At 37.2% G+C, this 21,499-nt stretch overlaps 1 protein-coding gene across 4 annotated transcripts; it reads left to right on the top strand.

Annotated features, from left to right (window-relative positions):
- Positions 1 to 879: 879 nt before the first annotated feature.
- On the top strand, positions 880 to 18,871 carry LOC131409322 (UDP-glucuronosyltransferase 2B31-like). Of its 4 annotated transcripts, XM_058546400.1 has the most exons (7): positions 880 to 1,192; positions 1,544 to 1,603; positions 3,082 to 3,230; positions 5,518 to 5,649; positions 7,633 to 7,720; positions 8,302 to 8,521; positions 18,592 to 18,871. In XM_058546400.1, the coding sequence occupies exons 1-7, from the start codon at positions 880 to 882 to the stop codon at positions 18,869 to 18,871; spliced, it is 1,242 nt and encodes a 413-aa protein (XP_058402383.1). The 4 variants fall into 4 exon arrangements, with proteins under 4 accessions (XP_058402383.1, XP_058402382.1, XP_058402379.1 ...); XM_058546399.1 differs by lacking the exon at positions 1,544 to 1,603 and having other exon boundaries at positions 880 to 1,351; XM_058546396.1 differs by having other exon boundaries at positions 880 to 1,603.
- Positions 18,872 to 21,499: the final 2,628 nt, after the last annotated feature.

Here is a 21,499-nt window from a genome sequence, read left to right as displayed (position 1 = left end):
AGTGGTAATGGAAAATGGTGCAGTCATTTTGGAAAATGGTATGCCACATCCTCAAGGTGAAGCGTAGTATTTCATATGACCCAACAATTCTACTTCTAGGTATATATGCAAAAGAAAGGAAAACATGTCCACTCAAAAATTTAGGTGAAAATTAATAAAAAAATACTATTTATAATAGACAAAAAATGGGAAAAAAGTATAAATCAACTGATGAATGAATAAACAAGATATGGAGTATCCATACTATGGGATATTATTTGCCAATAAAAAGGAATGAAGCCGTGACATACAACATGGATGAACCTTTAAAATGTGCTAAATGAAAGGAGCCAGTCACAGAAGACCACATATTGCATGATTCCGTTTACAGGAAATGTTCAGAATAGGCAAATCTAAAGACAGAAACTAGATTAATTGTTGGATGAGGCTTGGGGGAGGTAGAGATTAGGGAGTTTTGTCTAAAGGGTAAAGTTTTATCAGTGGGTGATGAAAATGCTCTTAAATTGATTGCTGTTCTCGTTGCACAATTCTGTGAATGTACTATGAACTGCTGAATTGTATACTTTAAAGTTCAAGAAGACTGCAGACACAGTTACCTCTCCCTCACCACTGTTCGTGACAGTCTTCCAAATACAAGTGACTTACACATGATAGCAGTTTTAATCTTAAAACAGACCGTAAGCATATATATACAAACCAAGTCATCTACCTTTTGCTTTTTCCACTTCCTATCTGAATGCTCTGACTGCTCATATAATCTATTTACTTTGATGTAGGAGTTATATTTTAACGTCCTGATTGATTTTTCCTTGAATATAAAAGACTGAGCAATGGTAGAAGAGATCAGAAATTTGAAAATAAGTTTTCCATTCCACCAGGATGTCTATGAAATGGATTTCAGTTCTTCTGCTGCTACAGCTGGGTTGTTACTTTAGCCCTGGGAGTGGTGGAAAGGTGCTGGTGTGGCCCACAGAATATAGCCATTGGATCAATATGAAGATAATCCTGGATGAACTTGTCCAGAGAGGTCATGAAGTGATTGTTCTGACATCTTCAGCTTCCATTCTTGTTGATCCCAACAAACCATCTGCTATTAAATATGAGATTTATCCTTCATCTATAACAAAACATGATTGTGTGGCTTTTTCCACGAAAATGATCGACAAATGGACATATCATATGCCAAAAGATACATTTTGGACATATTTTTCACTAATGCAAGAACTCTTCTGGGAATATTCTGATATTATGGAAAACTTCTGTAGAGATGTGGTTTTGAACAAGAAACTTCTCACAAATCTACAAGAATCAAGATTTGATCTCATTCTTTCAGACCCCATTGGACCCTGTGGTGAGCTGCTGGCTGAGCTACTGAAAGTACCTTTAATGTACAGTGTCCGCTTCTCTCCTGGCCATAAAATTGAAAAGTACAGCGGAGGACTTCCATACCCTCCATCCTATGTACCTGTTGTTATGTCAGAATTAAGTGATCAAATGACATTCATGGAGAGGGTAAAAAGTATGATATATTTGCTTTATTTTGATTTTTGGTTCCAAACATTTAATGAGAAGAGGTGGGATCAGTTTTACACTGAAGTACTAGGTAAGTCATGTTTTTAGTTGGTAGCTTGAAATCCTAACTTTTGTAGTGCCTTGGAAGGTGAGTTTGCATAGTCAGAGGAATTTTTCTTGCATAAGTAAAATATTGAAATAAAAATACAAAATGATCTCTCAAACTCACAAATATTATGGAAATGCTTAAATTATAGGGTCAGTTAGAACCCTGTGGCCCATCCTAGTACAGGACACTCCAGGAAATCATAAACTAAAAATTAAAGCACTGACGAGTTCGTTAAGCAACCATATATCCTTTCTTGTTCGTTTGTTTATAATAGGCTTTCTTGCATAGAGGAGTTTTACGTCCGCTACAATATTGAGTAGAGATTTTCCATATACACCCTGCCTCCACTCACGCATTGCTTCTCTTATCATCGACATCCTCCACCAGAGAAGTACATGTGTTACAACTGATGAAACTATTGTGACACATCATTATCATCCAAAGTCGATATTTTATATTGGGGTTCTCTATTGGTCTTATACATTCTATGAGTTTGGACAAGTTATAACATCATATTTCCACCTTTAAAATATCATACAGCATAGTTTCACTGCTCTAAAAATCCTCTGTGCTCTGCCTATTCATACTACACATTACTTTTACTGTAATTTTTTTCATCTACAATAAAGTCATTAGATATTTCATTAAATATCTTGATCAAGGCAGACATACAGATTGAGGAGTTACATATTTCTAACACAACACTCTAGGGAGCCTTGAGGAAATTGCTTCCCCTTGTTTAGGTTAGATTCATTTAAAAAATAAACTCTTTTGCCATATTAGCAGAAGGATTCCTTCACAAATGAAGGATATGATGGCTCTATCTGAGACACAAGAACCCATAATTTGAGTTTCTAATAATTACACATTCCTTCACTAAGTACTTACAAATCATCTGTTTTACAGGCCTAAAATATTGTCAAGAGGTAGACATTCAAGTTCCTAGGCTACATTTTATAAAACAAGGTCTTCCATTAAAGATAAAATGAGCCAAAATTAAGGGTGAGCACATCTATTTCCATATTTTATGAAAACTTTCCAGCTATATTTTAAAACGACATTCATTCACTATGTAAATATTGTTAGGTTCTTAACATGAATCAAATACAGGAAAAGCCATACATCCAAAAAACTCACAGTTTACCTGGAAAATCTAGGACCAAGTCAATAGCTTGCTAAATTGTAGAAACTAGACTAAGTACTCTAGGGCAAAGTGTTTCCATGGAAATGGTATGGTTAATTGAGTGAGCAGTTGAAATCATTGTTTACATTTGCATCAATTACTTTTGCAGCTTTACGGAGTAAACAAATGAATGTTTAATTCTTTGGATTATGAAACCACAGACCCTTTTAAACATCTTTGGCTATGTCATTCCAAGCTCCTTTCAGAAAATTATCTGGTATTGTCGTTTTACAATACTATCATTTCCTCTACTTTTCTTTGTTTTTTTTCCCTTCAGGAAGGCCCACTACATTACCTGGGTTAATGAAGAAAGCTGAAATGTGGCTCATTCGAACCTATTGGGATTTTGAATTTCCTCGCCCCTTCTTACCACATTTTGAATATATCGGAGGATTTCACTGCAAACCTGCCAAACCCCTGCCTCAGGTGATCTGTTCCTCTTTGTTTGGTTTGCTTACTTTGCATTTTCAATAGAAACGATTCTGTGTTCTTCATTTAGAATGTTTGATTACAGTGAGAATGTTGTGGGAAGTTGGGTAAAGTGACCTGCCAATTAGAAACACATATATTTCAATACCATTACAAGAATTTGAACTTCATTGTCATCACAGAATAACATATTTTACCTAGAAGACTTTTGGAATAGGGTCAGTTAAATGAAAATCTCATTATTTAGCACATAAGAAAGTATCAGTCACTCATTTAAAGAATATTCTTCAAGTGACTAGCATAGTCCAGAGATAAGAGCTGGATATGCAGAGAAGCAGTGTAGACACAATTTTCCCCCAAACACACCTAACATTCTACTTGGAAAGATAGAATAGAAGCATGCAATTAAAACTGTGTGAACAGTACAATAATAAGGAAAGACCACAATGCTAAAGAACATCCAGTGGGGATCATCCAATAAGAATGATTAGGATTTGAAAGTATACTCTTTATCTTGGAAGGGTTCTGTCATTATTTTCCAAAGAGAAAAGAACAAGTAATAAATTTAAAACAGAAAGGCTAAAGAAAAAAGGATGAGTATGCATTTTTGATGAGATATCCAGGAAAAATTTGGCTCTTTTATATTTGTTTGTTTGTTTGTTTGGTAAGAGACTATATTGAGCAATAAGAAAATATTCCAGTACAGAAAGGAATAAATTGAATGTAAATTGGCAAGAATATGGGTCTACAAATCAGAATAATTCTGAAACAAGCCCAAGCAAAAGAGTAACCGGAAATCTGCTGCAAAATGCTCTGCTGTACCTCTCCCAATGTGGGGCAGCTGCTCCCTGGGAGACTCAGTCAGGTGAGGATGAGGGTCCCTCACAGCCTGTTACACATAGTACATTCTACTAGGACATTGTTTTTACGATATGGGTAAAAGGTATCACACATAAACAAAACAGAAATATGGTCACTCAAATAAGTAACATACATGTATATTTCTGTATTATAAACGGGAAACTTAGGGCTATCTCATGGAAACTCCAAACAGTAATAAGAGTCATGAATGACAGCAATTCTGCAGCCTTTAGAGAGTGATTTGGGGGGGAGCTTGGGAAATACTGACAAAGGTTAAGGTGAGGTATCAGTTATTACAGAGCAAAGAGAAAAAAGATGTAAAATCATCTAAATCATAGCAAGCTTTTTCGTAGTGTTCATAGTCAGAGAAATAAAATGCTAATGATGAAACTAAAATAATTCTCCATAAATCCTGCCTGTAATAAACACAAATGATTTAGTAGAACTATAATGATAAAGAATCAAAGGTGAGTTAAGATGCTGCTCGGTGGCCTCCTTCAAGAATCTACATTAGTAATTAATAACAGTGTAAATGGAGAGTCTAGATATAATATTGTCTAAGAGCATTTCCTCTGCTCTACTGTGTACTGGCTCTGTTTCACTTCTAGCTTATACAGACACACCCATGCACATATTTGTACAAATATACATAATAAAGAAAGTCAATCTCATACGCATTGTGTCATTCTTAAGGAACCAAGGGATTAGATGTGTTATAAACAGCCACTGACTGAGGAAAACAGAATGGAGGTTCCTAAAGAAATTAAAAACAGAATTACCATAAGGTCCACCAATTCCACTTCTTGGTATTTATCCAGAAGAATTGACATTAGGAGACCCATGAGGTATATGCACACCCATCTCCATAACAACACTATTCACAAGAGCTGAATGTGGAAGCAACCCAAGTGTCAGAAGAATTAATAGACAAAATGTGTTATTTACACAGAATGGAATATTACTCAGACTTAAAATGGAAATAAATTCTAACACATGCTACAACATGGCTGAACATTAAGGATGTTACCATAAGTGAAATGGGCCACTTATGAAACAAATAATATTGTATGCTTCACTTATATAACTTATCTAGACTGGTCAAATTCATAGAAACAGAAAGTAGAATGCAGGTGCCAGGGAATCGTTGTATAATGGGTATAGTTTCAATTTGCAAGATTAAAAGTTCTGGAGATTGGTTGTAGAACAATGATAATGTACATACTCCTGAACTGTAATCTTAGGAATGGTTAAGATGGTAAATTTTAAGTTATGTATATTTTACCACAATTAAAAATAAACAAGCACTAGTCTAGTAATTTCTGACAATAGATAATTTTCTCTCCTTAGTTGTTTGTAACAAACCTTTCAATAGTGTTTGCTATGCTGTTGCTCTTTTGTGATGGAGCAAATTCTTTCTTCACAGGAAATGGAAGAGTTTGTCCAGAGCTCTGGAGAAAACGGTATTGTGGTCTTTTCTCTGGGGTCAATAGTCAGTAACGTGACAGAAGAAAGGGCCAATGTGATTGCATCAGCCCTTGCCCAGATTCCACAAAAGGTTAGATAAAGTACTTATAGTGGACAATTGTTTACTGCATCTGTTGAAGTTTCAAAACGGTTTGATTACAGAAATTTCATGCATGAAAGATAAACTACATTGTATTAAGATAGATCCAATTGATCTCATATATCAGTTTAAAAATTGAAATATACATGGCAGGTGCCAACAGTGCAGAGGGTGTTCTTGTTTGACAATAACATTTGCATTAACATTGAGATCAGAAATAAACATATTTAAGAGGTGCAGCAGGAAGTGTTGGTATTATAATGATATTACTAGCATGTACAAATATCATCAAATTCTGCCCTGTTTTTGCTCCTTTTCCTCACATGATTCCTGAGGGCACCGTACACAACACACATGTTCTCAGAGAGGAGTTAAATTTTAACAGCAACCTTAAGAAAGAAACAATAACAGTCTGAAAGGCATCCTGAAGTTTAGGTCTGGTAATCCAGGCCTCTTTTACTTCCCCTGCATTTCAGAATAGGCCTATTCAATGTGCTTTTCACGGTGCTACACAGAGAAAGGATGGCCAGGGCTCACCAAGCTGCATCCAGGTACCTATCCAGCTCTGATGATTTAGAGAGAGAAAGAAACTAACCTGGAAAAAAGAAAGAGAAAAAACTGCTCTTGTGGACTGTGCCCTGTTAATGTCTGAAACAGGAAAACATAAGTGAAAGGGTAGAGGTGGGTCAGCCCATAAGGTCTTTTATAAAATTATGGTCCTGCAAAAACTCTGTTTCTAAAACGTCTGAAAAATAACGCCTCCTGATTGAAGATGGAGAAGGGAATATAAAAAGTACTCAACTAGAAGCAAGGCTAGCATGGGAAAGTTTCAGATGCCCTTCTCTAATAAACTATGGTAGTAAATTATTTCTAATATATGGAACATACCTGAAGTCTCTGGGTAGTTTTGAACTACCCAGAGTAGTTTTTAGTTTTCTAACTGACATAGATTTCTGCTTATTATCTATGCCAATTTGCTGAGAACTAAAGTTACTTTAAGACTCACATTGAAAATAGATGATAACACTGGTAAATTAGAATCTCGCTTACAATGATTGCTTGGGAATTCCAAAATCTGTACCTAATCTTGGTACTGGACTTGGACGTGGATTGGCTATAAGAAACCATATTAATCAATGTTGTCAGTTTTTTGAGTGCATCTTTAAAGTGTTAACAGTCATTGACTAAAATTTAGCATCATCAAAATATTCATTTTTTTGACAGCTTTACTGTTATTTATGAAGTACCAAGAGGCTCTTCTTTTCAACATTTAAAGAATTTTCAAACCTAGCAATAGTGTTAATACTCTGGATTCATGTGAAAAAATTACTACTTGAAATTTCTCTTGGAAATAGTAAATAATAATTGGTAATTTAAAAGAAGCTAAACATACTTACCAAGCAGAAATTATTTATAATTAATAATAAATTGTTAATAATCAGAACTGTTTTCTTCCCGCAAATAGCTAATTGCATACGTTTCCCTCTCTGTCAATCAAAAGAAGTAAAACTCTAATAAAATAACTTGTGGAACAAGTGGATATAAGTAAGCTGCTTCGCCCAACATTCAAAAAGAAATAAACAGGCTAACGTTAAATTTAGAAGCTGAGAGCTAGAATAATAAATAGCCAAATAAGCAGAAAATTAGTAATTTCCATTTTTTTTGCACTACAGTTATAAGGACTACCTAAAAACGTTTGATGCACTTGAATTGTTATTGAAAATGCCATTTGTCTAATCCAAGTGTGAAACATCAAGTTTGCAGTCACACTTGACTGAATATAAAATAAGTACATTAAAGATGAGTATTCCTATTACATCAGTGTTTTAGTAGTTCTCCTTACCCTGTCTTGTTCTCATTTCCTCATCTGTCATGCTGAACGGGTTTTCCAGATTCCTCTTAATCTATTTAGTCTCTAACATGCTGTATCTTAATTTTGACTCAGGGAATAAGGTATTTTCTTTACTCTAACAGGTTATATGGAGATTTGATGGCAAGAAGCCAGATACCTTAGGGCCAAATACTCGGCTCTATAAGTGGATCCCCCAGAATGACCTTCTTGGTAAGACTCTGGAAAAGAAACACTGAAATGAAAGTAACTGCCACCAGATGATAATGGTTCACGAGGAAGCAAATTTATTGAGCATTTGTTATTGGAAACCTCAAAAATAAAAATTAAGTTAATTATATTTATTTCCCAGCCCTAGGGGGAAATGATTAGTGTAACTTTTCCTTCTCCTGATCCCTGTGCCACCACTAACTTCCTTGAAACATTACTTGTCAGACTCAGTGACTTCATTACTTCGTTAAGAGAAGTATTCGAACATATCCTCTACCCCTTTTTATTCCACACATTATTTTTTTATCCAGAGTGTTCTCTTTCAGTACTGCCCACATGGCAATCTTGTACTCATTTTTCAAGTAGTAAGTCATACATCAATCTTCTACGTAGCCCTCATTTACTTTTAGAGCAGACTTAGGTGCTTCTTCCTTTGAGTTCTGAAAGACATTTTAATGCAGTTTCCTGTGTACAATAATCTATTATCTAGAATACAAGGCCTCTTTCAGTGTCTTATATTGCCCTACTCTCATTTTATTCTAAGACTTATACTTAATAAGTTGCTGAAATTCACCTAATCCTAGGTCATCTGAAAACCAAAGCCTTTATAACTCATGGTGGAGCCAATGGGGTCTATGAGGCCATCTACCATGGGATCCCTATGGTGGGCGTTCCTTTGTTTGTTGATCAACCTGATAATATTGAGCGCATGAAGAAGAAAGGAGCAGCTGTTAGACTGGACTTCAACACAATGTCAAGTACTGATTTACTCAACGCATTGAAGACAGTCATTAATGACCCATCGTGAGTATCACAATTTCTTTTTAATAGGTGCTATTTACAGATAGGTTCTTTTGCCAATGGTGAGTGTGAGTTTCACCCCATTTTTAAGATTCAAAACATGAAATTGTTAAAATGATTTAACCATTCTTAAATCTACTTTTATGTTCACCCAGACATTTATTTCAAAGCTGTATTTTACCCCATAGATTTAATGGGTAATCAACTGGTGCAACACTTTTCTCTTCAAATAACGTAAAGTTTCATAGGTAATTGCAAGAAGGACACACTTTTAAAAATATGATAGAACCAGAGAAAAAAGAAAGATAACCTAGAAAAAAACATCATAAATTCTTTCAATTCAGTACCTAACATCTCTGAAACTGTAAGTCTATTTATATGAAAAATTGACTTCATCAATCATTATTTTAGCAGATTTTATAGTGAGATATAATTTATATACTTTAATACTATAAATTCCAATACATGTGGTATGTTCTCAGAGGTATGAAACCTTCAAAATAATATATATTACGACATTTTTATCACCACAAAAGGAAATCTGACATGCCTTAGAAGTCACTTCCGGGGCCAGCCTGGTGGCGCAAGGGTTAAGTGCGCACACTCCGCTGCGGCAGCCCGGGGTTCACTGGTTCGGATCCAGGGCGCCCACCTACGCACCGCTTGTCAAGCCAAGCTGTGGCAGTGTCCCATATAAAGTGGAGGAAGATGGGCATGGATGTTAGCCCAGGGCCAGTCTTCCTCAGCAAAAAGAGGAGGATTGGCAGATGTTAGCTCAGGGCCAATCTTCCTCCCCCCAAAAAAACAAAAAGAAGAAGAAGTCACTTCTCATTCACACCTGGTCAATCCTCTATTAATCAAATTTCTGTCTCTATAGATTCAACCTTCTGGACATTTCCTATATATACAGAATCATACAATATATGGTCTTCTGCAACTGGCTTCTTTCACAGAGGATAATGTGTTGTTTTTTTTTAACTTTTTTTTATTGTGAAATTTTTATGGTACATTATTGTTTGTCAGTCACCATATAAACGTATCCCTTCACCCTTTCTGCCCTCCCCCCACCCCCCTTGCCCCTGGTAACCACCAAATAGTTCTATCTGTCCGTGTCTTGGTTTATCTTCCACATGTGAGTGAAATCATGTACTGTTTGTCTTTCTCTTTCTGATTTATTTCACTCAACATAATACCCTCCAGGTCCATCCATGTTGTTGCAAATGGGACGATTTTGTCTTTTTTTATAATTGAGTAGTATTCCACTGTATATACATACCACATCTTCTTTATCCAATCATCAGTTGAGAGACACTTGGGTTGCTTCCATGTCTTGTCTATAGTGAATAATACTGTGATGAATATAGGGGTGCACAAACTTCTTTGGATTGTTGCTTTCAGGTTCGTTGGGTAGATACCCTGTAATGGGATAGCTGGATCATAAGGTATTTCCATTTTTAATTTTTTGAGGAATCTCCATACTGTTTTCCGTAGAGGCTGCACCAGTTTGCATTCCCACCAGCAGTGAATTAGGGTTCCTGTTTCTCCACATCCTCTCCAACATTTGTTATTTTTTGTCTTGGTGATTATAGCCATTCTGACAGGTGTAAGATAATATCTTAGGGTGGTTTTGATTTGCATTTCCCTGATGATTAGTGGTGTTGAGCATCTTTTCATGTGCCTATTGGACATCTGTATATCTTCTTTTCTTTGGAAAACTGTCTGTTCATTTCCTCTGCCCATTTTTTTATCAGGTTGTTTGTTTTCTTGTGGTTCATTTGCGTGAGTTCTTTATATATCATGGAGATTAATCGCTTGTCGGATATATGGTTTGCAAATATTTTTTCCCAGCTGGTGGGCTGCCTGTTCATTTTGATCCTGGGTCATTTGCTTTGTTGAAGCTCTTTAATCTGATGAAGTCTCACTTGTTTTTTTTTCTTTTGTTTCCCTTGTCTGAGTAGACATCGAATTCGAAAAGATCCCTTTATGGCTGATGATGAATAGTGTACTGCCTATATTTTCCTCCAGGAGTTTTATAGTTTCAGGTCTCACCTTTAGGTCTTTGATCCATTTTGAGTCAATTTTGGTATATGGTGAAAGAAGATGATCTACTTTCATTCTTTTGCAAGTGGCTGTCCAGTTTTCCCCACACCATTCATTGAGGAGACTTTCCTTTCTCCATTGTATGTTCTTAGCTCCTTTGTCAAAGATTAGCTACTCGTAGATGTGAGGTTTTATTTCTGGGCTTTCAATTCCATTCCATTAATCTGTGTGCCTGTTTTTGTACCAGTATCATGCTGCTTTAATTACTATCACTTTGTAGTATGTTTTGAAGTCAGGGATTGTGATGCCTCCTGCTTTGTTCTTTTTTCTCAGGATTGCTTTAGCTATTCAGAGTCTTTTGTTGCCCCATATGAAATTTAGTATTCTTGGTTGATTTCCGTGAAGAATATCCTTGGGATTCTAATTGGGATTGCCTTGAATCTGTAGATTTCTTTACGTAGTATGGACATTTTAACTAATTTTTATTCTTCCAATCCAAGTGCATGGAATATTTTTCCATTTCTTTATGTCGTCATTGATTTCACTCAATAATGTCTTATAGTTTTCATTGTATAGGTCTTTCACTTCCTTGGTTAAATTTATTCCTAAATATTTTATTCTTTTTGTTTCAATTGTAGATGGGATTGTCTTCTTCAGTTCTCTTTCTGTTAGTTTGTTCTTGGTATATAGAAATGCAACTGATTTTTTTAAGTTGATTTTATACCCTGCAACTTTGCTGTAGTTGTTGATTATTTCCAATAGTTTTCCAATGGATTCTTTAGGGTTTTCTATATATAAGATCATGTCATCTGCAAACAGGGAGAGTTTCACTTCTTCATTGCCTATTTAAATTCCTTTTATTCCTTTTTCTTGCCTAATTGCTGTGGCCAGACCTCCAATACTGTGTTGAATAAGAGTGGCAAGAGTGGGCGCTCTTGTCTCGTTCTGTTTTCAGATGGATGGCTTTCAGGTTTTCCCCATTGAGTATGATGTTGGCTGTGGGTTTGTCATACAGGGCCTGTATTATGTTAAGGTACTTTCCCTCTATGTTCATTTTATTAATGGTTTTTATCATAAATTGATGTTGGGTCTTGTCAAATGCCTTCTCTGCATCTATTGAGATGATCATATGGTTTCTATTCCTCATTTTGTTAATGTGGTGTATCACATTGATGGATTTGTGGATGTTGAACCACCCCTGTGTCCCTGGTGTAAACTCTACCTGATCATGGTGTATGATCTCTGTAATGTATTGCTGTATTCAGTTTGCCAATATTTTGTTGAGTATTTTTACATTTGTGTTCATCAGGGATATTGCTCTGTATTTTTCCTTCCTAGTGTTGTTTTATCTGGCTTTGGTATCAGGGTGATGTTAGCCTCATAGAATGTGTTGGGAAGTGTTCCATCTTCCTCTGTTTTTTGGAGTAGTTTGAAAAGGATAGGTATTAAATCTTCTTTCAATGTTTGGTAAAAGTCTCCAGAGAAGCCATCTGGTCCGGGATTTTTATTTTTTGGCAGGTATTTGATTACTGTTTCAATCTCTTTACTTGTGATTTGTCTATTCAGGTTTTCTATTTCTTCTTGATTCAGTTTTGGGAGGTTGTATGAGTCAAAGAATTTACCCATTTGTTCTAGATTGTCCAATTTGTTGGCATATAGTTTTTCGTAGTATTCTTTTATAATCTTTTGTATTTCTGTGGTATCCATTTTAATTTCTCCCTTTTCATTTCTAATTTTATTGATTAGAAAATCTCTCTCTTTTTTTCTCAGTGAGTCTGGCTAAAGGTTTGTCAGTTTTGTTTATCTTCTCAAAGAAACAACTCTTTATTTCATTGATCCTTTCTACTGTTTTTTTTATTTCAATTTCATTTATTTCTGCTTTGATTTTTATTATTTCCCTCCTTCTGCTGACTTTAGGTTTTGTTTGTGCTTCTTTTTCTAATTCTGCTAGGTGTAGTTTGAGGTTGCTTATTTGGGTTTTTCTTGTTTGTTAAGTTGGGCCTGTATTGCTAATATGAGTTTCCCACTTAGGACCACATTTGCTGCATCCCTTATGAGTTGGTATGGTTTATTTTCATTTTCATTTGTCTCCAGATGTTGTTTGATTTCTTCTTTAATTTCATCAATGATCCATTGGTTGTTTAGTGGCTTGTTGTTGAAGCTCCACCACTTTGTCACTTTCCCGGCATTTTTCTTGTAGTTGATTTCTAACTTCATGGCATTATGGTGGTAAAAGATCTTGCTATTATTTCAATCTTCTTAAATTTATGTAAGCATGTCTTGTTTCCCAACATATGACTTATTGTTGAGAATGTTCCATCTGCACTTGAGAAGAATGTGTAATCTGTTGTGTTTGGATGGAGTGCTCTCTATATGTCTATTAAGTCCATCTCCTCAAATTTTTCATTTGAGTCCATTATTTCCCTATTGACTTACTGTCTGGATGATCTATCCAGTGATGAAAGTGGAGTGTTAAGATCCCCTGCTAATATTGTGTTGTTGTTAATATCTCCTTTTAGGTTTGTTAATAGTTGCTTTATGCACTTTGGTGCTCCTATGTTGGGTGCATATATATTTATAATTGATATGTATTCTTGGTGGTGTCCCTTTTATCATTATATATTGCCCCTCTTTGTCTCTATTACCTGTTTTATCTTGAAGTCAACTTTGTCTGATATAAGTATGGCAACACCTGCTTTCTTTTGTTTGCCATTGGCTTGGAATATTGTCTTCCATCCTTTCACTCTGAGCCTGTGTTTGTCTTTAGAGCTGAGATGTGCTTCCTGGAAGCAGCATATTCTTCGGTCTTGTTTTTTAATCCATCCCACTACTCTGTGTCTTTTGATTGGAGAGTTCATTCCATTTGCATTTACGGTAGTTATTGATATGAGGGCTTATTGTTGCTATTTTATTGCTCATTATCCAGTTCTTTTGCATTTCTTTTGTTTCTCGTCCTGTGTGTTTTGGACTACCAATTCAATTTGGTAGTTCTATATTGGGGTTCTCTTAGTTTTGTCTTTCTTTACCATGTCTGACTCTGTTCTGATTATTTGGTTAGTGGTTGCCATGAGGTTTGTATAAAAAATCTCGTGGATATGATAGTCCATTTTTTGATGGCCTCTTATTCCCTTAGACTAAGTCCATTTGATCCCTTTCCTCTTCCCCTTCTAGATTATTGTCGTCACATCTTATTCCTTCTTGTGTTGTGAGTTTGTGTTTTACATGATGAAGTTATATTTATTTTTGATGCTTACTTTCTCTTGTTCTTTGGTTTTATAATTAGGTGTTTGCTAATCTGCTCTGCTAGAGAGCTGCCATTTTTCTGGTTTTGTCAACCTATTTTCCTCCTTGTTCACAACCTTGAATCCCCTTTCTCTTTCTTTCCTCAGGCATGAGGGTCTTCTTGAGCACTTCTTGTAGTGGGTGTCTTGTGACAATGAACTCCCTTAGCTTTTGTTTATCTAGGATAGTTATTATTTCTCCATCATATCTGAAGGATATTTTCACTGGATAGAGTATTCTTGGCTGAAAGTTTTTGTCCTTCCAAATTTTGAATATGTCATTCCACTCTCTCCTAGCCTGTAAAGTTTCTGTCGAGAAATCTGCTGAGACCCTGATAGGAATCCCTTTGTATGTTATTTTGTTTTTGTGTAGCTGCCCTTTAAATTTTTTCTTTGTTGTTGACTATTGCCAGCTTTACTACTATACACCTTAGAGACGGTCTTTTCATGTTGATATAGTTGGGAGATCTACTTATTTCATTCACTGGTATTTCCAGCTCCTTCTCCGGGTTTGGGATGTTCCCAGCTGTTGTTTCTTTGAACAAGTTCTTTGCTCCTTTTTCCCATTCTTCTCCCCCTTGGAATACCTATAATCCTTACGTTGGATTTCCTAATTGCATTGTATATTTCTCAGAGAGTTTCTTCACTTCTTTTCAGTCTTAATTCTCTTTCCTCCTGCATCTGGAGCATTACTGCATTGCTGTCCTCAATATTGCTAATTCTTTCCTCCAAAGTGTCAGCCGTGCTGCTTATGGCTTCCAGATTTGTCTTTATCTCCTCTATTGTGATTTTCATCTCTAAGATTTCTGATTGGTTTTGCTTTATAGTTTCCATTTCTTTTGTGAAGAAACTCCTGATTTCATTGAATTGTCTATCTGTTTTCTTGTATTTCATTGAGATTTTTTATGAGGGTTATTTTGAATTCTCTGTCACTAAGGTTATATATTTCTGTGCTTTCGGGGTTGATTTCTGGGTGCTTGTCATTTTCCTTTTGGTCTGGAGATTTAATATATTTTTTCAAAGTGCCTCTCATTTTTCAACATTTTTTCAAAGTGTTGGCTTATTTTTCCTCATAGTGAAAATATATGGTCACAGTTTCTTCTTGCCGCCGCTGGGTGGGGGTCAAGGGCTGTGTACTCTGTGGCTGCCTCAGTCTGCAGGTGCTCTGATTGGCCCTTGGCTGAGCTGAGGCATGGCTGAGCTAAAGTGTGGCTGATCTGAACCACAGGTGAGCAGAGGCTGCTTGGTGTGAAGCGTGGGAACAGCTGGAGCTGGAGCATGGGAACACCTGGGGCTGGAGCGCAGCTAGGCCAAGGCAGCTGGGGCTTGGGTGCAGCTGGTGGGTTTAAGCAGTTGTAGCTGAAGCACGGCTGGGCTGAAGAAGCAAGAGTTGGAGCACTGCTGGACCAAAGAAGTTGGAATGGGAGTGTGGCTGGGCCGAAGTTGCTGGCGCCAAGTCAGCTGGAGCCTGAGCACAGCGAAGCTGAAGCAGCTGGAGCCGGGGGGGTGATTGAGCCAAAGGAGCTGGGGCCAGGGCATGGTTGCCCTGATGCAGCTGGAGCCGGGGCATAGTTGAGCCGAAGGAGCTGCGACCATGGCAGGATGGAGCCGGAGCCACTGGGGCTGTGGGATGGTGGGGCCTGAGCTGCCGTTGCCTCTGGGGCCTGGGCTCAGGTACACTGCCACTGTTGGTGGGGCCTGGATACTGGGGGGGTCACCACTGCTGGAGCCTGGGTGCTGGAGGACTGCTGCCTCTGAGGCCTGGGTGCAGGCATGCTGTTGCCGCTGCTGGTGCCCAGGCACATAGGTGCCACTGCCTCTGGTGCTAGGGTGTGGGCACGCTGCTCCCAGGGGTGGGGCCTGTGCATCTGGGGGCTGCTGCCTCTGGGGGCGGGGTGCGGTCATGCTGCTGCTGTGGGTGGGGCCTGGTCACCTGGGTGCCACTTCCCCTGGGGGCGGGGGGTTGGGGGGGTTGAAGTGATACTGTGCTGATGTGTGAGGTGGGTGGGCAAGTGGGGGAGGGGCATTTACTTTACCTCCCTATCTCAGAGCTTTCTCGCCTGACTGTTGTTCACTACTCGCCTCAGGGGCTAGCTTGTCAAAAGTACCCTCGCAACAGTTGCGCTCCCTTCGTAGGGGGATTCCCCATGGGCTGTGTGGTGTCTTGGAGAGCTCCGGTTTTCCCAAGGAGAGTTGCCACTCCCCCGCCCTCTGAGAACCACATGGTCACAGTCTCAGGGTCGCAGTCCTTGGGGAAGGAAGGGATCTCCTCTTACCTCCTTCCACTTACTCTGGGGATTCCAGCTCCTCAGTCCTTGGGTGTACAGCTGCCTGGGTGTCTCAGATGTCCCCTGTTTTGTGGGAGTAGCTTCTGTTGGAATATGGATGTCCTTTTTGTTTTTTCTTAGAGGGGTAGAGTTCACTGAGTGAAGCTCATTCTGCCATGAAGCTGACGTCTCTCAGGATAATGTTTTTGACTTTCTACCTTGTTGTAGCTTACTATTACTGAATATTATTCCATGATAAGCATATAGAACATTCTATTTACCCATTTATCAGTTTATGGATATTTTCCTTGTTCCATGTTTGGCTATTATGAATATTGCTAAATATGCTTTTGTGTGAATATATACAAAGATATCAATACTTACTGTACCTAAAAAGACTAAATCCTTTAAAGACAACGATTGTCAGAATGGATTTTAAAAACTAATGCTGTATACTATTTATAAGACATGCTTAAATAGAGGAGTATAAGAAGATTGTAAGTACAATGGTAGGAAAAAATCTATTTCAACAGTAACCATAGAACGGTTTATGTAGCTATACTAATAACAGACACAGTAGACCAGAAATACTAATAAATAAAAGATACATACTTCACAATGATAAATAAGTCTTTCACAACAATACAAATTATTAATTTGCAACACCTACTAATAAATCCTCCAAATAAACAAAGTAAAATTAGAATAAAAGAAAAAATGAAACAAAATCTAAAGTCATAATAGGATGTTTTTAAAGAATTTTTTCTATAATATAGAAAAAGAAGACAAAATAAATAAGGATGTAAAAGGTTTGAAGAACACAATTTTAAAGTGTAACCTATTTGATATATATATTATATATGTATAAGGATGGTGAAAACACATTTTTCAACAGTATATAGAGTAATTAATGAAATTGACCATGCATGTTGGGGTAAAACTAAGACTTAGTATTTAAAACTTTCAAATTATAAAGAGTATATTATCTGGCCAGACAAGATTTAAGGTAGAAATCATCAAAAAAATGAACTAATAAAAATCTCTAAATTTTGAAAATTAAGCAATACATTTCTAAATAATTCTGAGTCAACAAAGAAATCATAATCATATGTGCACTGTCTTCACAGCAATTCCCTTCTAGGTATTATGCAAGAGAAGTGTATAAAGATGTAAATCAAAAGACATTTACAAGAAAATTTACATCAGCATTAGTAGAAATGGTCAAAATATTATTAACAATCCACATGTCCATTGATCATTATGAAGAGATAATCTGTGGTAGCTCCTACATTGGATACTATACAGAAATGGAATTCACCAACAGCTGCTACAGAAAGGAGAAAAACTAATGATTATTACTATATGATTCCAATATATGAAACAGAAAAACTAATCTATGATGATAAAAATAATGATAGCAGTTAATATGTAGAGGGGAATAGTGACTAAAATGTCCAGGAAAATGGGGAGCTTCTAGTAGCCTGCAGTATCCTATATCAATGTGTAGGTAGTAGGTGCATTGGTATATTTACTTCTTGACAGTTTTCTAGCTGATAATGAAATTTTGAGGTATTCACTTACGATGTGTGCCTTTTTCTAATGTATTTATACTTAAAAAAGGTATATTTTACAAAATGTATTTAGAAATCTAGAAATCAAATAGAAAAAAATTAAAAATTATAGAAACAATGTCCAGGGGTGCTATCAGTGGGGCCAGGAAAAGCCTCTCTGAGAAGTGACACTGAAGCCAAAGCCTCCATAAGGAGTTAGAATGAAGCCTTGGGTGTCACAGGGAATGCCGCTCCAGGACAGGGACAGAAGGGACGGGAAGTGCAAAGGTGCTGAACTGGGGACACATTTGGCAGCTTCAACAAACAGCTACGAGGCCAATGTGCCTACAACAGAGTGTGCTGAGGACAAAATGATTACAGGAGGTTGCCAGTCTCTGCATGTAAGTCCTGAGGCCAAAGTGATGATTTAGAATTTATTCTACATGAGATGAGAAGCCAGACGGAAATTTCAAGCAGGGAAGTGATATAAATTACCTGTGTCTGAAAAACATTATTCTGGCTACTGGGTGGAAAATAGAAGAGTTATGAAGAACAGAGTAGAAACAGAGGGACTGGTGAAGAGGCATTTTACCCATGATGAAACAATTCCTCTTAAAAACTTCAAGAGCGTCATCCTAAATTTGCATTCGTCCTCTGACTTACAACCTTTTGAACGGCTCCTATCATTTTCCCTGAAGAAAAGATTTAACTTTCTCACCTTAACTTCATCTTCACTTTTTAAAATATTTGTCATCAGAAAATTCCAATTTAAAAACCAAACTATCTGTGAAGACCCAAATAAAAATATACTTCTGCAATTCTATGATATTTATTTTGAAACATATATATGACGCTTCAAAAACCTTTCATGGGAATGATTTGCATAGGCAAATTAAATTCCTTTCAAATTTTCGATCTTTGTGTTTCCCCTTTAGATATAAAGAGAATGCTATGAAATTATCAAGAATTCAACATGATCAACCAATGAAGCCTCTAGATCGAGCAGTCTTCTGGATCGAGTTTGTCATGCGCCACAAAGGAGCCAAACACCTGCGGCCAGCCTCCCATGACCTCAACTGGTTCCAGTACCACTCTTTGGATGTTCTGGGGTTCCTGCTGGCCTGTGTGGCAACTGCTATATTTGTTATCACAAAATGCTGTCTGTTTTGTTGCCAGAAGTGCTCTAAAAGAGGAAGGAAGGAAAAAAGAGAATAGTTGTATCTGAGGCCTGAAGCTGGTATGCCTCATAGATGGGACTCCTCCTGTTAATCTCAGTGAGAAGAAGTTGTGATGTAAAGGTTTCTTCCTTTTGTGACAAAACAACCTTGCATAATTAGCACCTAAGATCAAAATTTGTTTTCAAGTGATTGTTTACCTGTTTCAGAGTTAGAAATATATCATGTCAAACAGAAAAAGAGGCAAAAGATAAAATAAAAATAAAAGTATAGGGGTATATTGAAATTTACTATTCTAAAACAAAAATTATACCAAAAAAATTATGGAAGTTAACTGTGTTTCAACATTGCACGTGGACAAAATGACATTAAGTTATCTATTCACAATATCGATATTTGTGTGCAAGTACTTAGAATAATTTAACTTCAGGCTCATGCATATTTTGTAGTTTTATCTTTTGCTGTCGAAACTATTCAATATTTAGAATTGTATAAAATGATTCACCCCCTCCATTTTCTTTTGGGAGACCACTAGTGCTACTTGGCTTTTACTGTGCAACTAACCTCGGCATCACTCCTTATCTAAAGACATGGCAAGATGTTTGCCTTCATCCAGTTTAACTCATTTGCTAGTGGAATGTATATGGATTTACAAATATAACAACTGCTACCTACTTCCTATTACACAACTGAGCTATTTAAGAAAGAGTTTGGTTTCACTAACAACTTCTCTTTACCTCACAGCCCTTTCAAAAGATTCACCTGGCTGCTTTCATGCTCATTTGAGCCTTTGATTATGGGTGTAACATCCCAATTATAGCTTTGATAGTATGGAGTCTATTCTCTAAAGGAATTATTGAATTTTCATTCTCACAAAATATGTGTACATATGACCAATCCTTCAAAAAAAGGCAAAACATCACTTAGCTACTTAAAGCTATGGTGAGCAATTCAATGTATTTGTTGAAGGCAGTTTGAAATAATGATTCTTATTCTATAGAACCATACTAGATTAGCATGTCTCATCCCTTCTCTGTTTCCTAATAAACCTGTTATCTCATCCCTTCCATTGATCTAATATGGAAACATTAAACCTATTGGCATGAAAAGAATACATCATCATTTTCCTAAACCTAGGCACACTATGACTTATCATAATCAATACCAATGCAAATAAAACAAAAATTATGTAAATTTTATGGAAACATGAAAATTCAATCTCGAGGATGCTCAAGGCCCTTTTAAGACACAAACATCCGGTGGTGGGAGAGCCAGAGCGGCTGGTTGAGGGGTTGACCCTGCAGCCTAAGGCCACCCTGTCCAGAAAAGAGGTTCTGTGCATAAGGCAGCAGTGTTGCCTGCACTCGGCATGCAGGGACAGTTGTGCGAGCGGACCACGTCCATGCTGGTCGTATGCTGTGGTGTTCTCTGCTGCCCACACCTTGTAGAGACAACCTAGTAGAAATGAGCAACCCAGTCTGCCAAGTGCTGCATGGGGAGACACAGAGTAAAAAAGACAGAGAAAGTCTGAATAGCTCTATAACAAAAACAAGAGATTGAATTAGTAATCAAAAGAACTACCTACAAAGAAAAGCTCAGGCCCAGATGGCTTCACTGATAAATTCTATAAAGAATTTAGAGAAGAATTAATATCAATTGTTCAAAAATAGCCTCCAAATAAAAGAACTGGAGAAAACGGTTGCCGAGATATTCAATAAGGCCCTGATATTGAAAACACACAAAGGCATCACAGAAAAGAATAGACCAATGTTGCTTATTGCTTTAGCATCACAACATGCTAGCAAACTGAATCCAGAAATATACAAAAGGGGTTATAAACCAATAAAAACTGGAATTTATCCAGGAAGGTAGAGTCACTTTAATAACTGAAATATCAAATATTTTAATACCCCATACCAATAGAATGAATAATAAAGCCTGAATGATCATCTTGATACTGAGCAAGGGCTCAATATGCTTTCCACAAGACAGAAGGTCAAGCAGGTGGTGGTGGAGAAAGAACTTTAATAAGTGAGAAGCTAATTATATTTGGAAGATGGTGGACTATGGTCCAAAAAAACCCATCTCAAAGGGAAATGATTTGGGAGTGACTTATACAAGCAAAGGGGGTTGGGGAGGCTCAGAAACATCAGGTGATAGATGACCACAGAACATTAGGTGCCTCTCTATAGTGGGTATGCTGAGTCCAGTATTTCTGAGGAATGTAAGAAAACCTCAGTTACTTCCTTATCTGAGAAAGAAGGAACAGTTTGGGCAGAGGACACAAATTTTCTGCTAACAAGTTATTCTTTCTACCGGTTACAAATTGGACATGCAGTTCTAAGCGTTTCTCCAAAGCATACTGTTGGAATAAGATGGGGATGGGAGCATGTTGCCTTGGGGGCTCAAGTTCCAGGAGTTCTCTGCACAGAAGTGACTGTCTTTCACATTTTTTCATAGGCTGCATGTGCAAATTTAGAGAGGGTCTATGTGTTGCATGCATTGGATCTTTAGTCTATGATGTGTGAAGTTTGCAATCCGTCGTTTTAGCTTCTCAAAGCTCCTGCATGATGCTTAGTCAGGCTTAGGGCTGTCAGTAAGCTACCCTCTGCAGCGGTCTCCCTGCTGTTCTGCAAAGGAAGCTCAGAAACTTTTGTTACTTTGTTTC

Source organism: Diceros bicornis, chromosome 8 (genome assembly GCF_020826845.1).
Source record: "Diceros bicornis minor isolate mBicDic1 chromosome 8, mDicBic1.mat.cur, whole genome shotgun sequence".
Lineage (NCBI taxonomy): Eukaryota > Metazoa > Chordata > Mammalia > Perissodactyla > Rhinocerotidae > Diceros > Diceros bicornis.
This window is presented reverse-complemented; position numbering and strand designations above follow the sequence as displayed.

What these genes read in the sequence shown, in the direction of transcription:
- LOC131409322 (XM_058546396.1), top strand. Translation starts at nt 880, where the DNA reads ATGTCTATGAAATGGATTTCAGTTCTTCTGCTGCTACAGCTGGGTTGT. An exon ending in TTGCCCAGATTCCACAAAAG is followed by an intron (nt 5,650 to 7,632) that starts GTTAGATAAAGT and finishes TTACTCTAACAG; the next exon opens with GTTATATGGAGATTTGATGG. An exon ending in CCCCCAGAATGACCTTCTTG is followed by an intron (nt 7,721 to 8,301) that starts GTAAGACTCTGG and finishes ACCTAATCCTAG; the next exon opens with GTCATCTGAAAACCAAAGCC.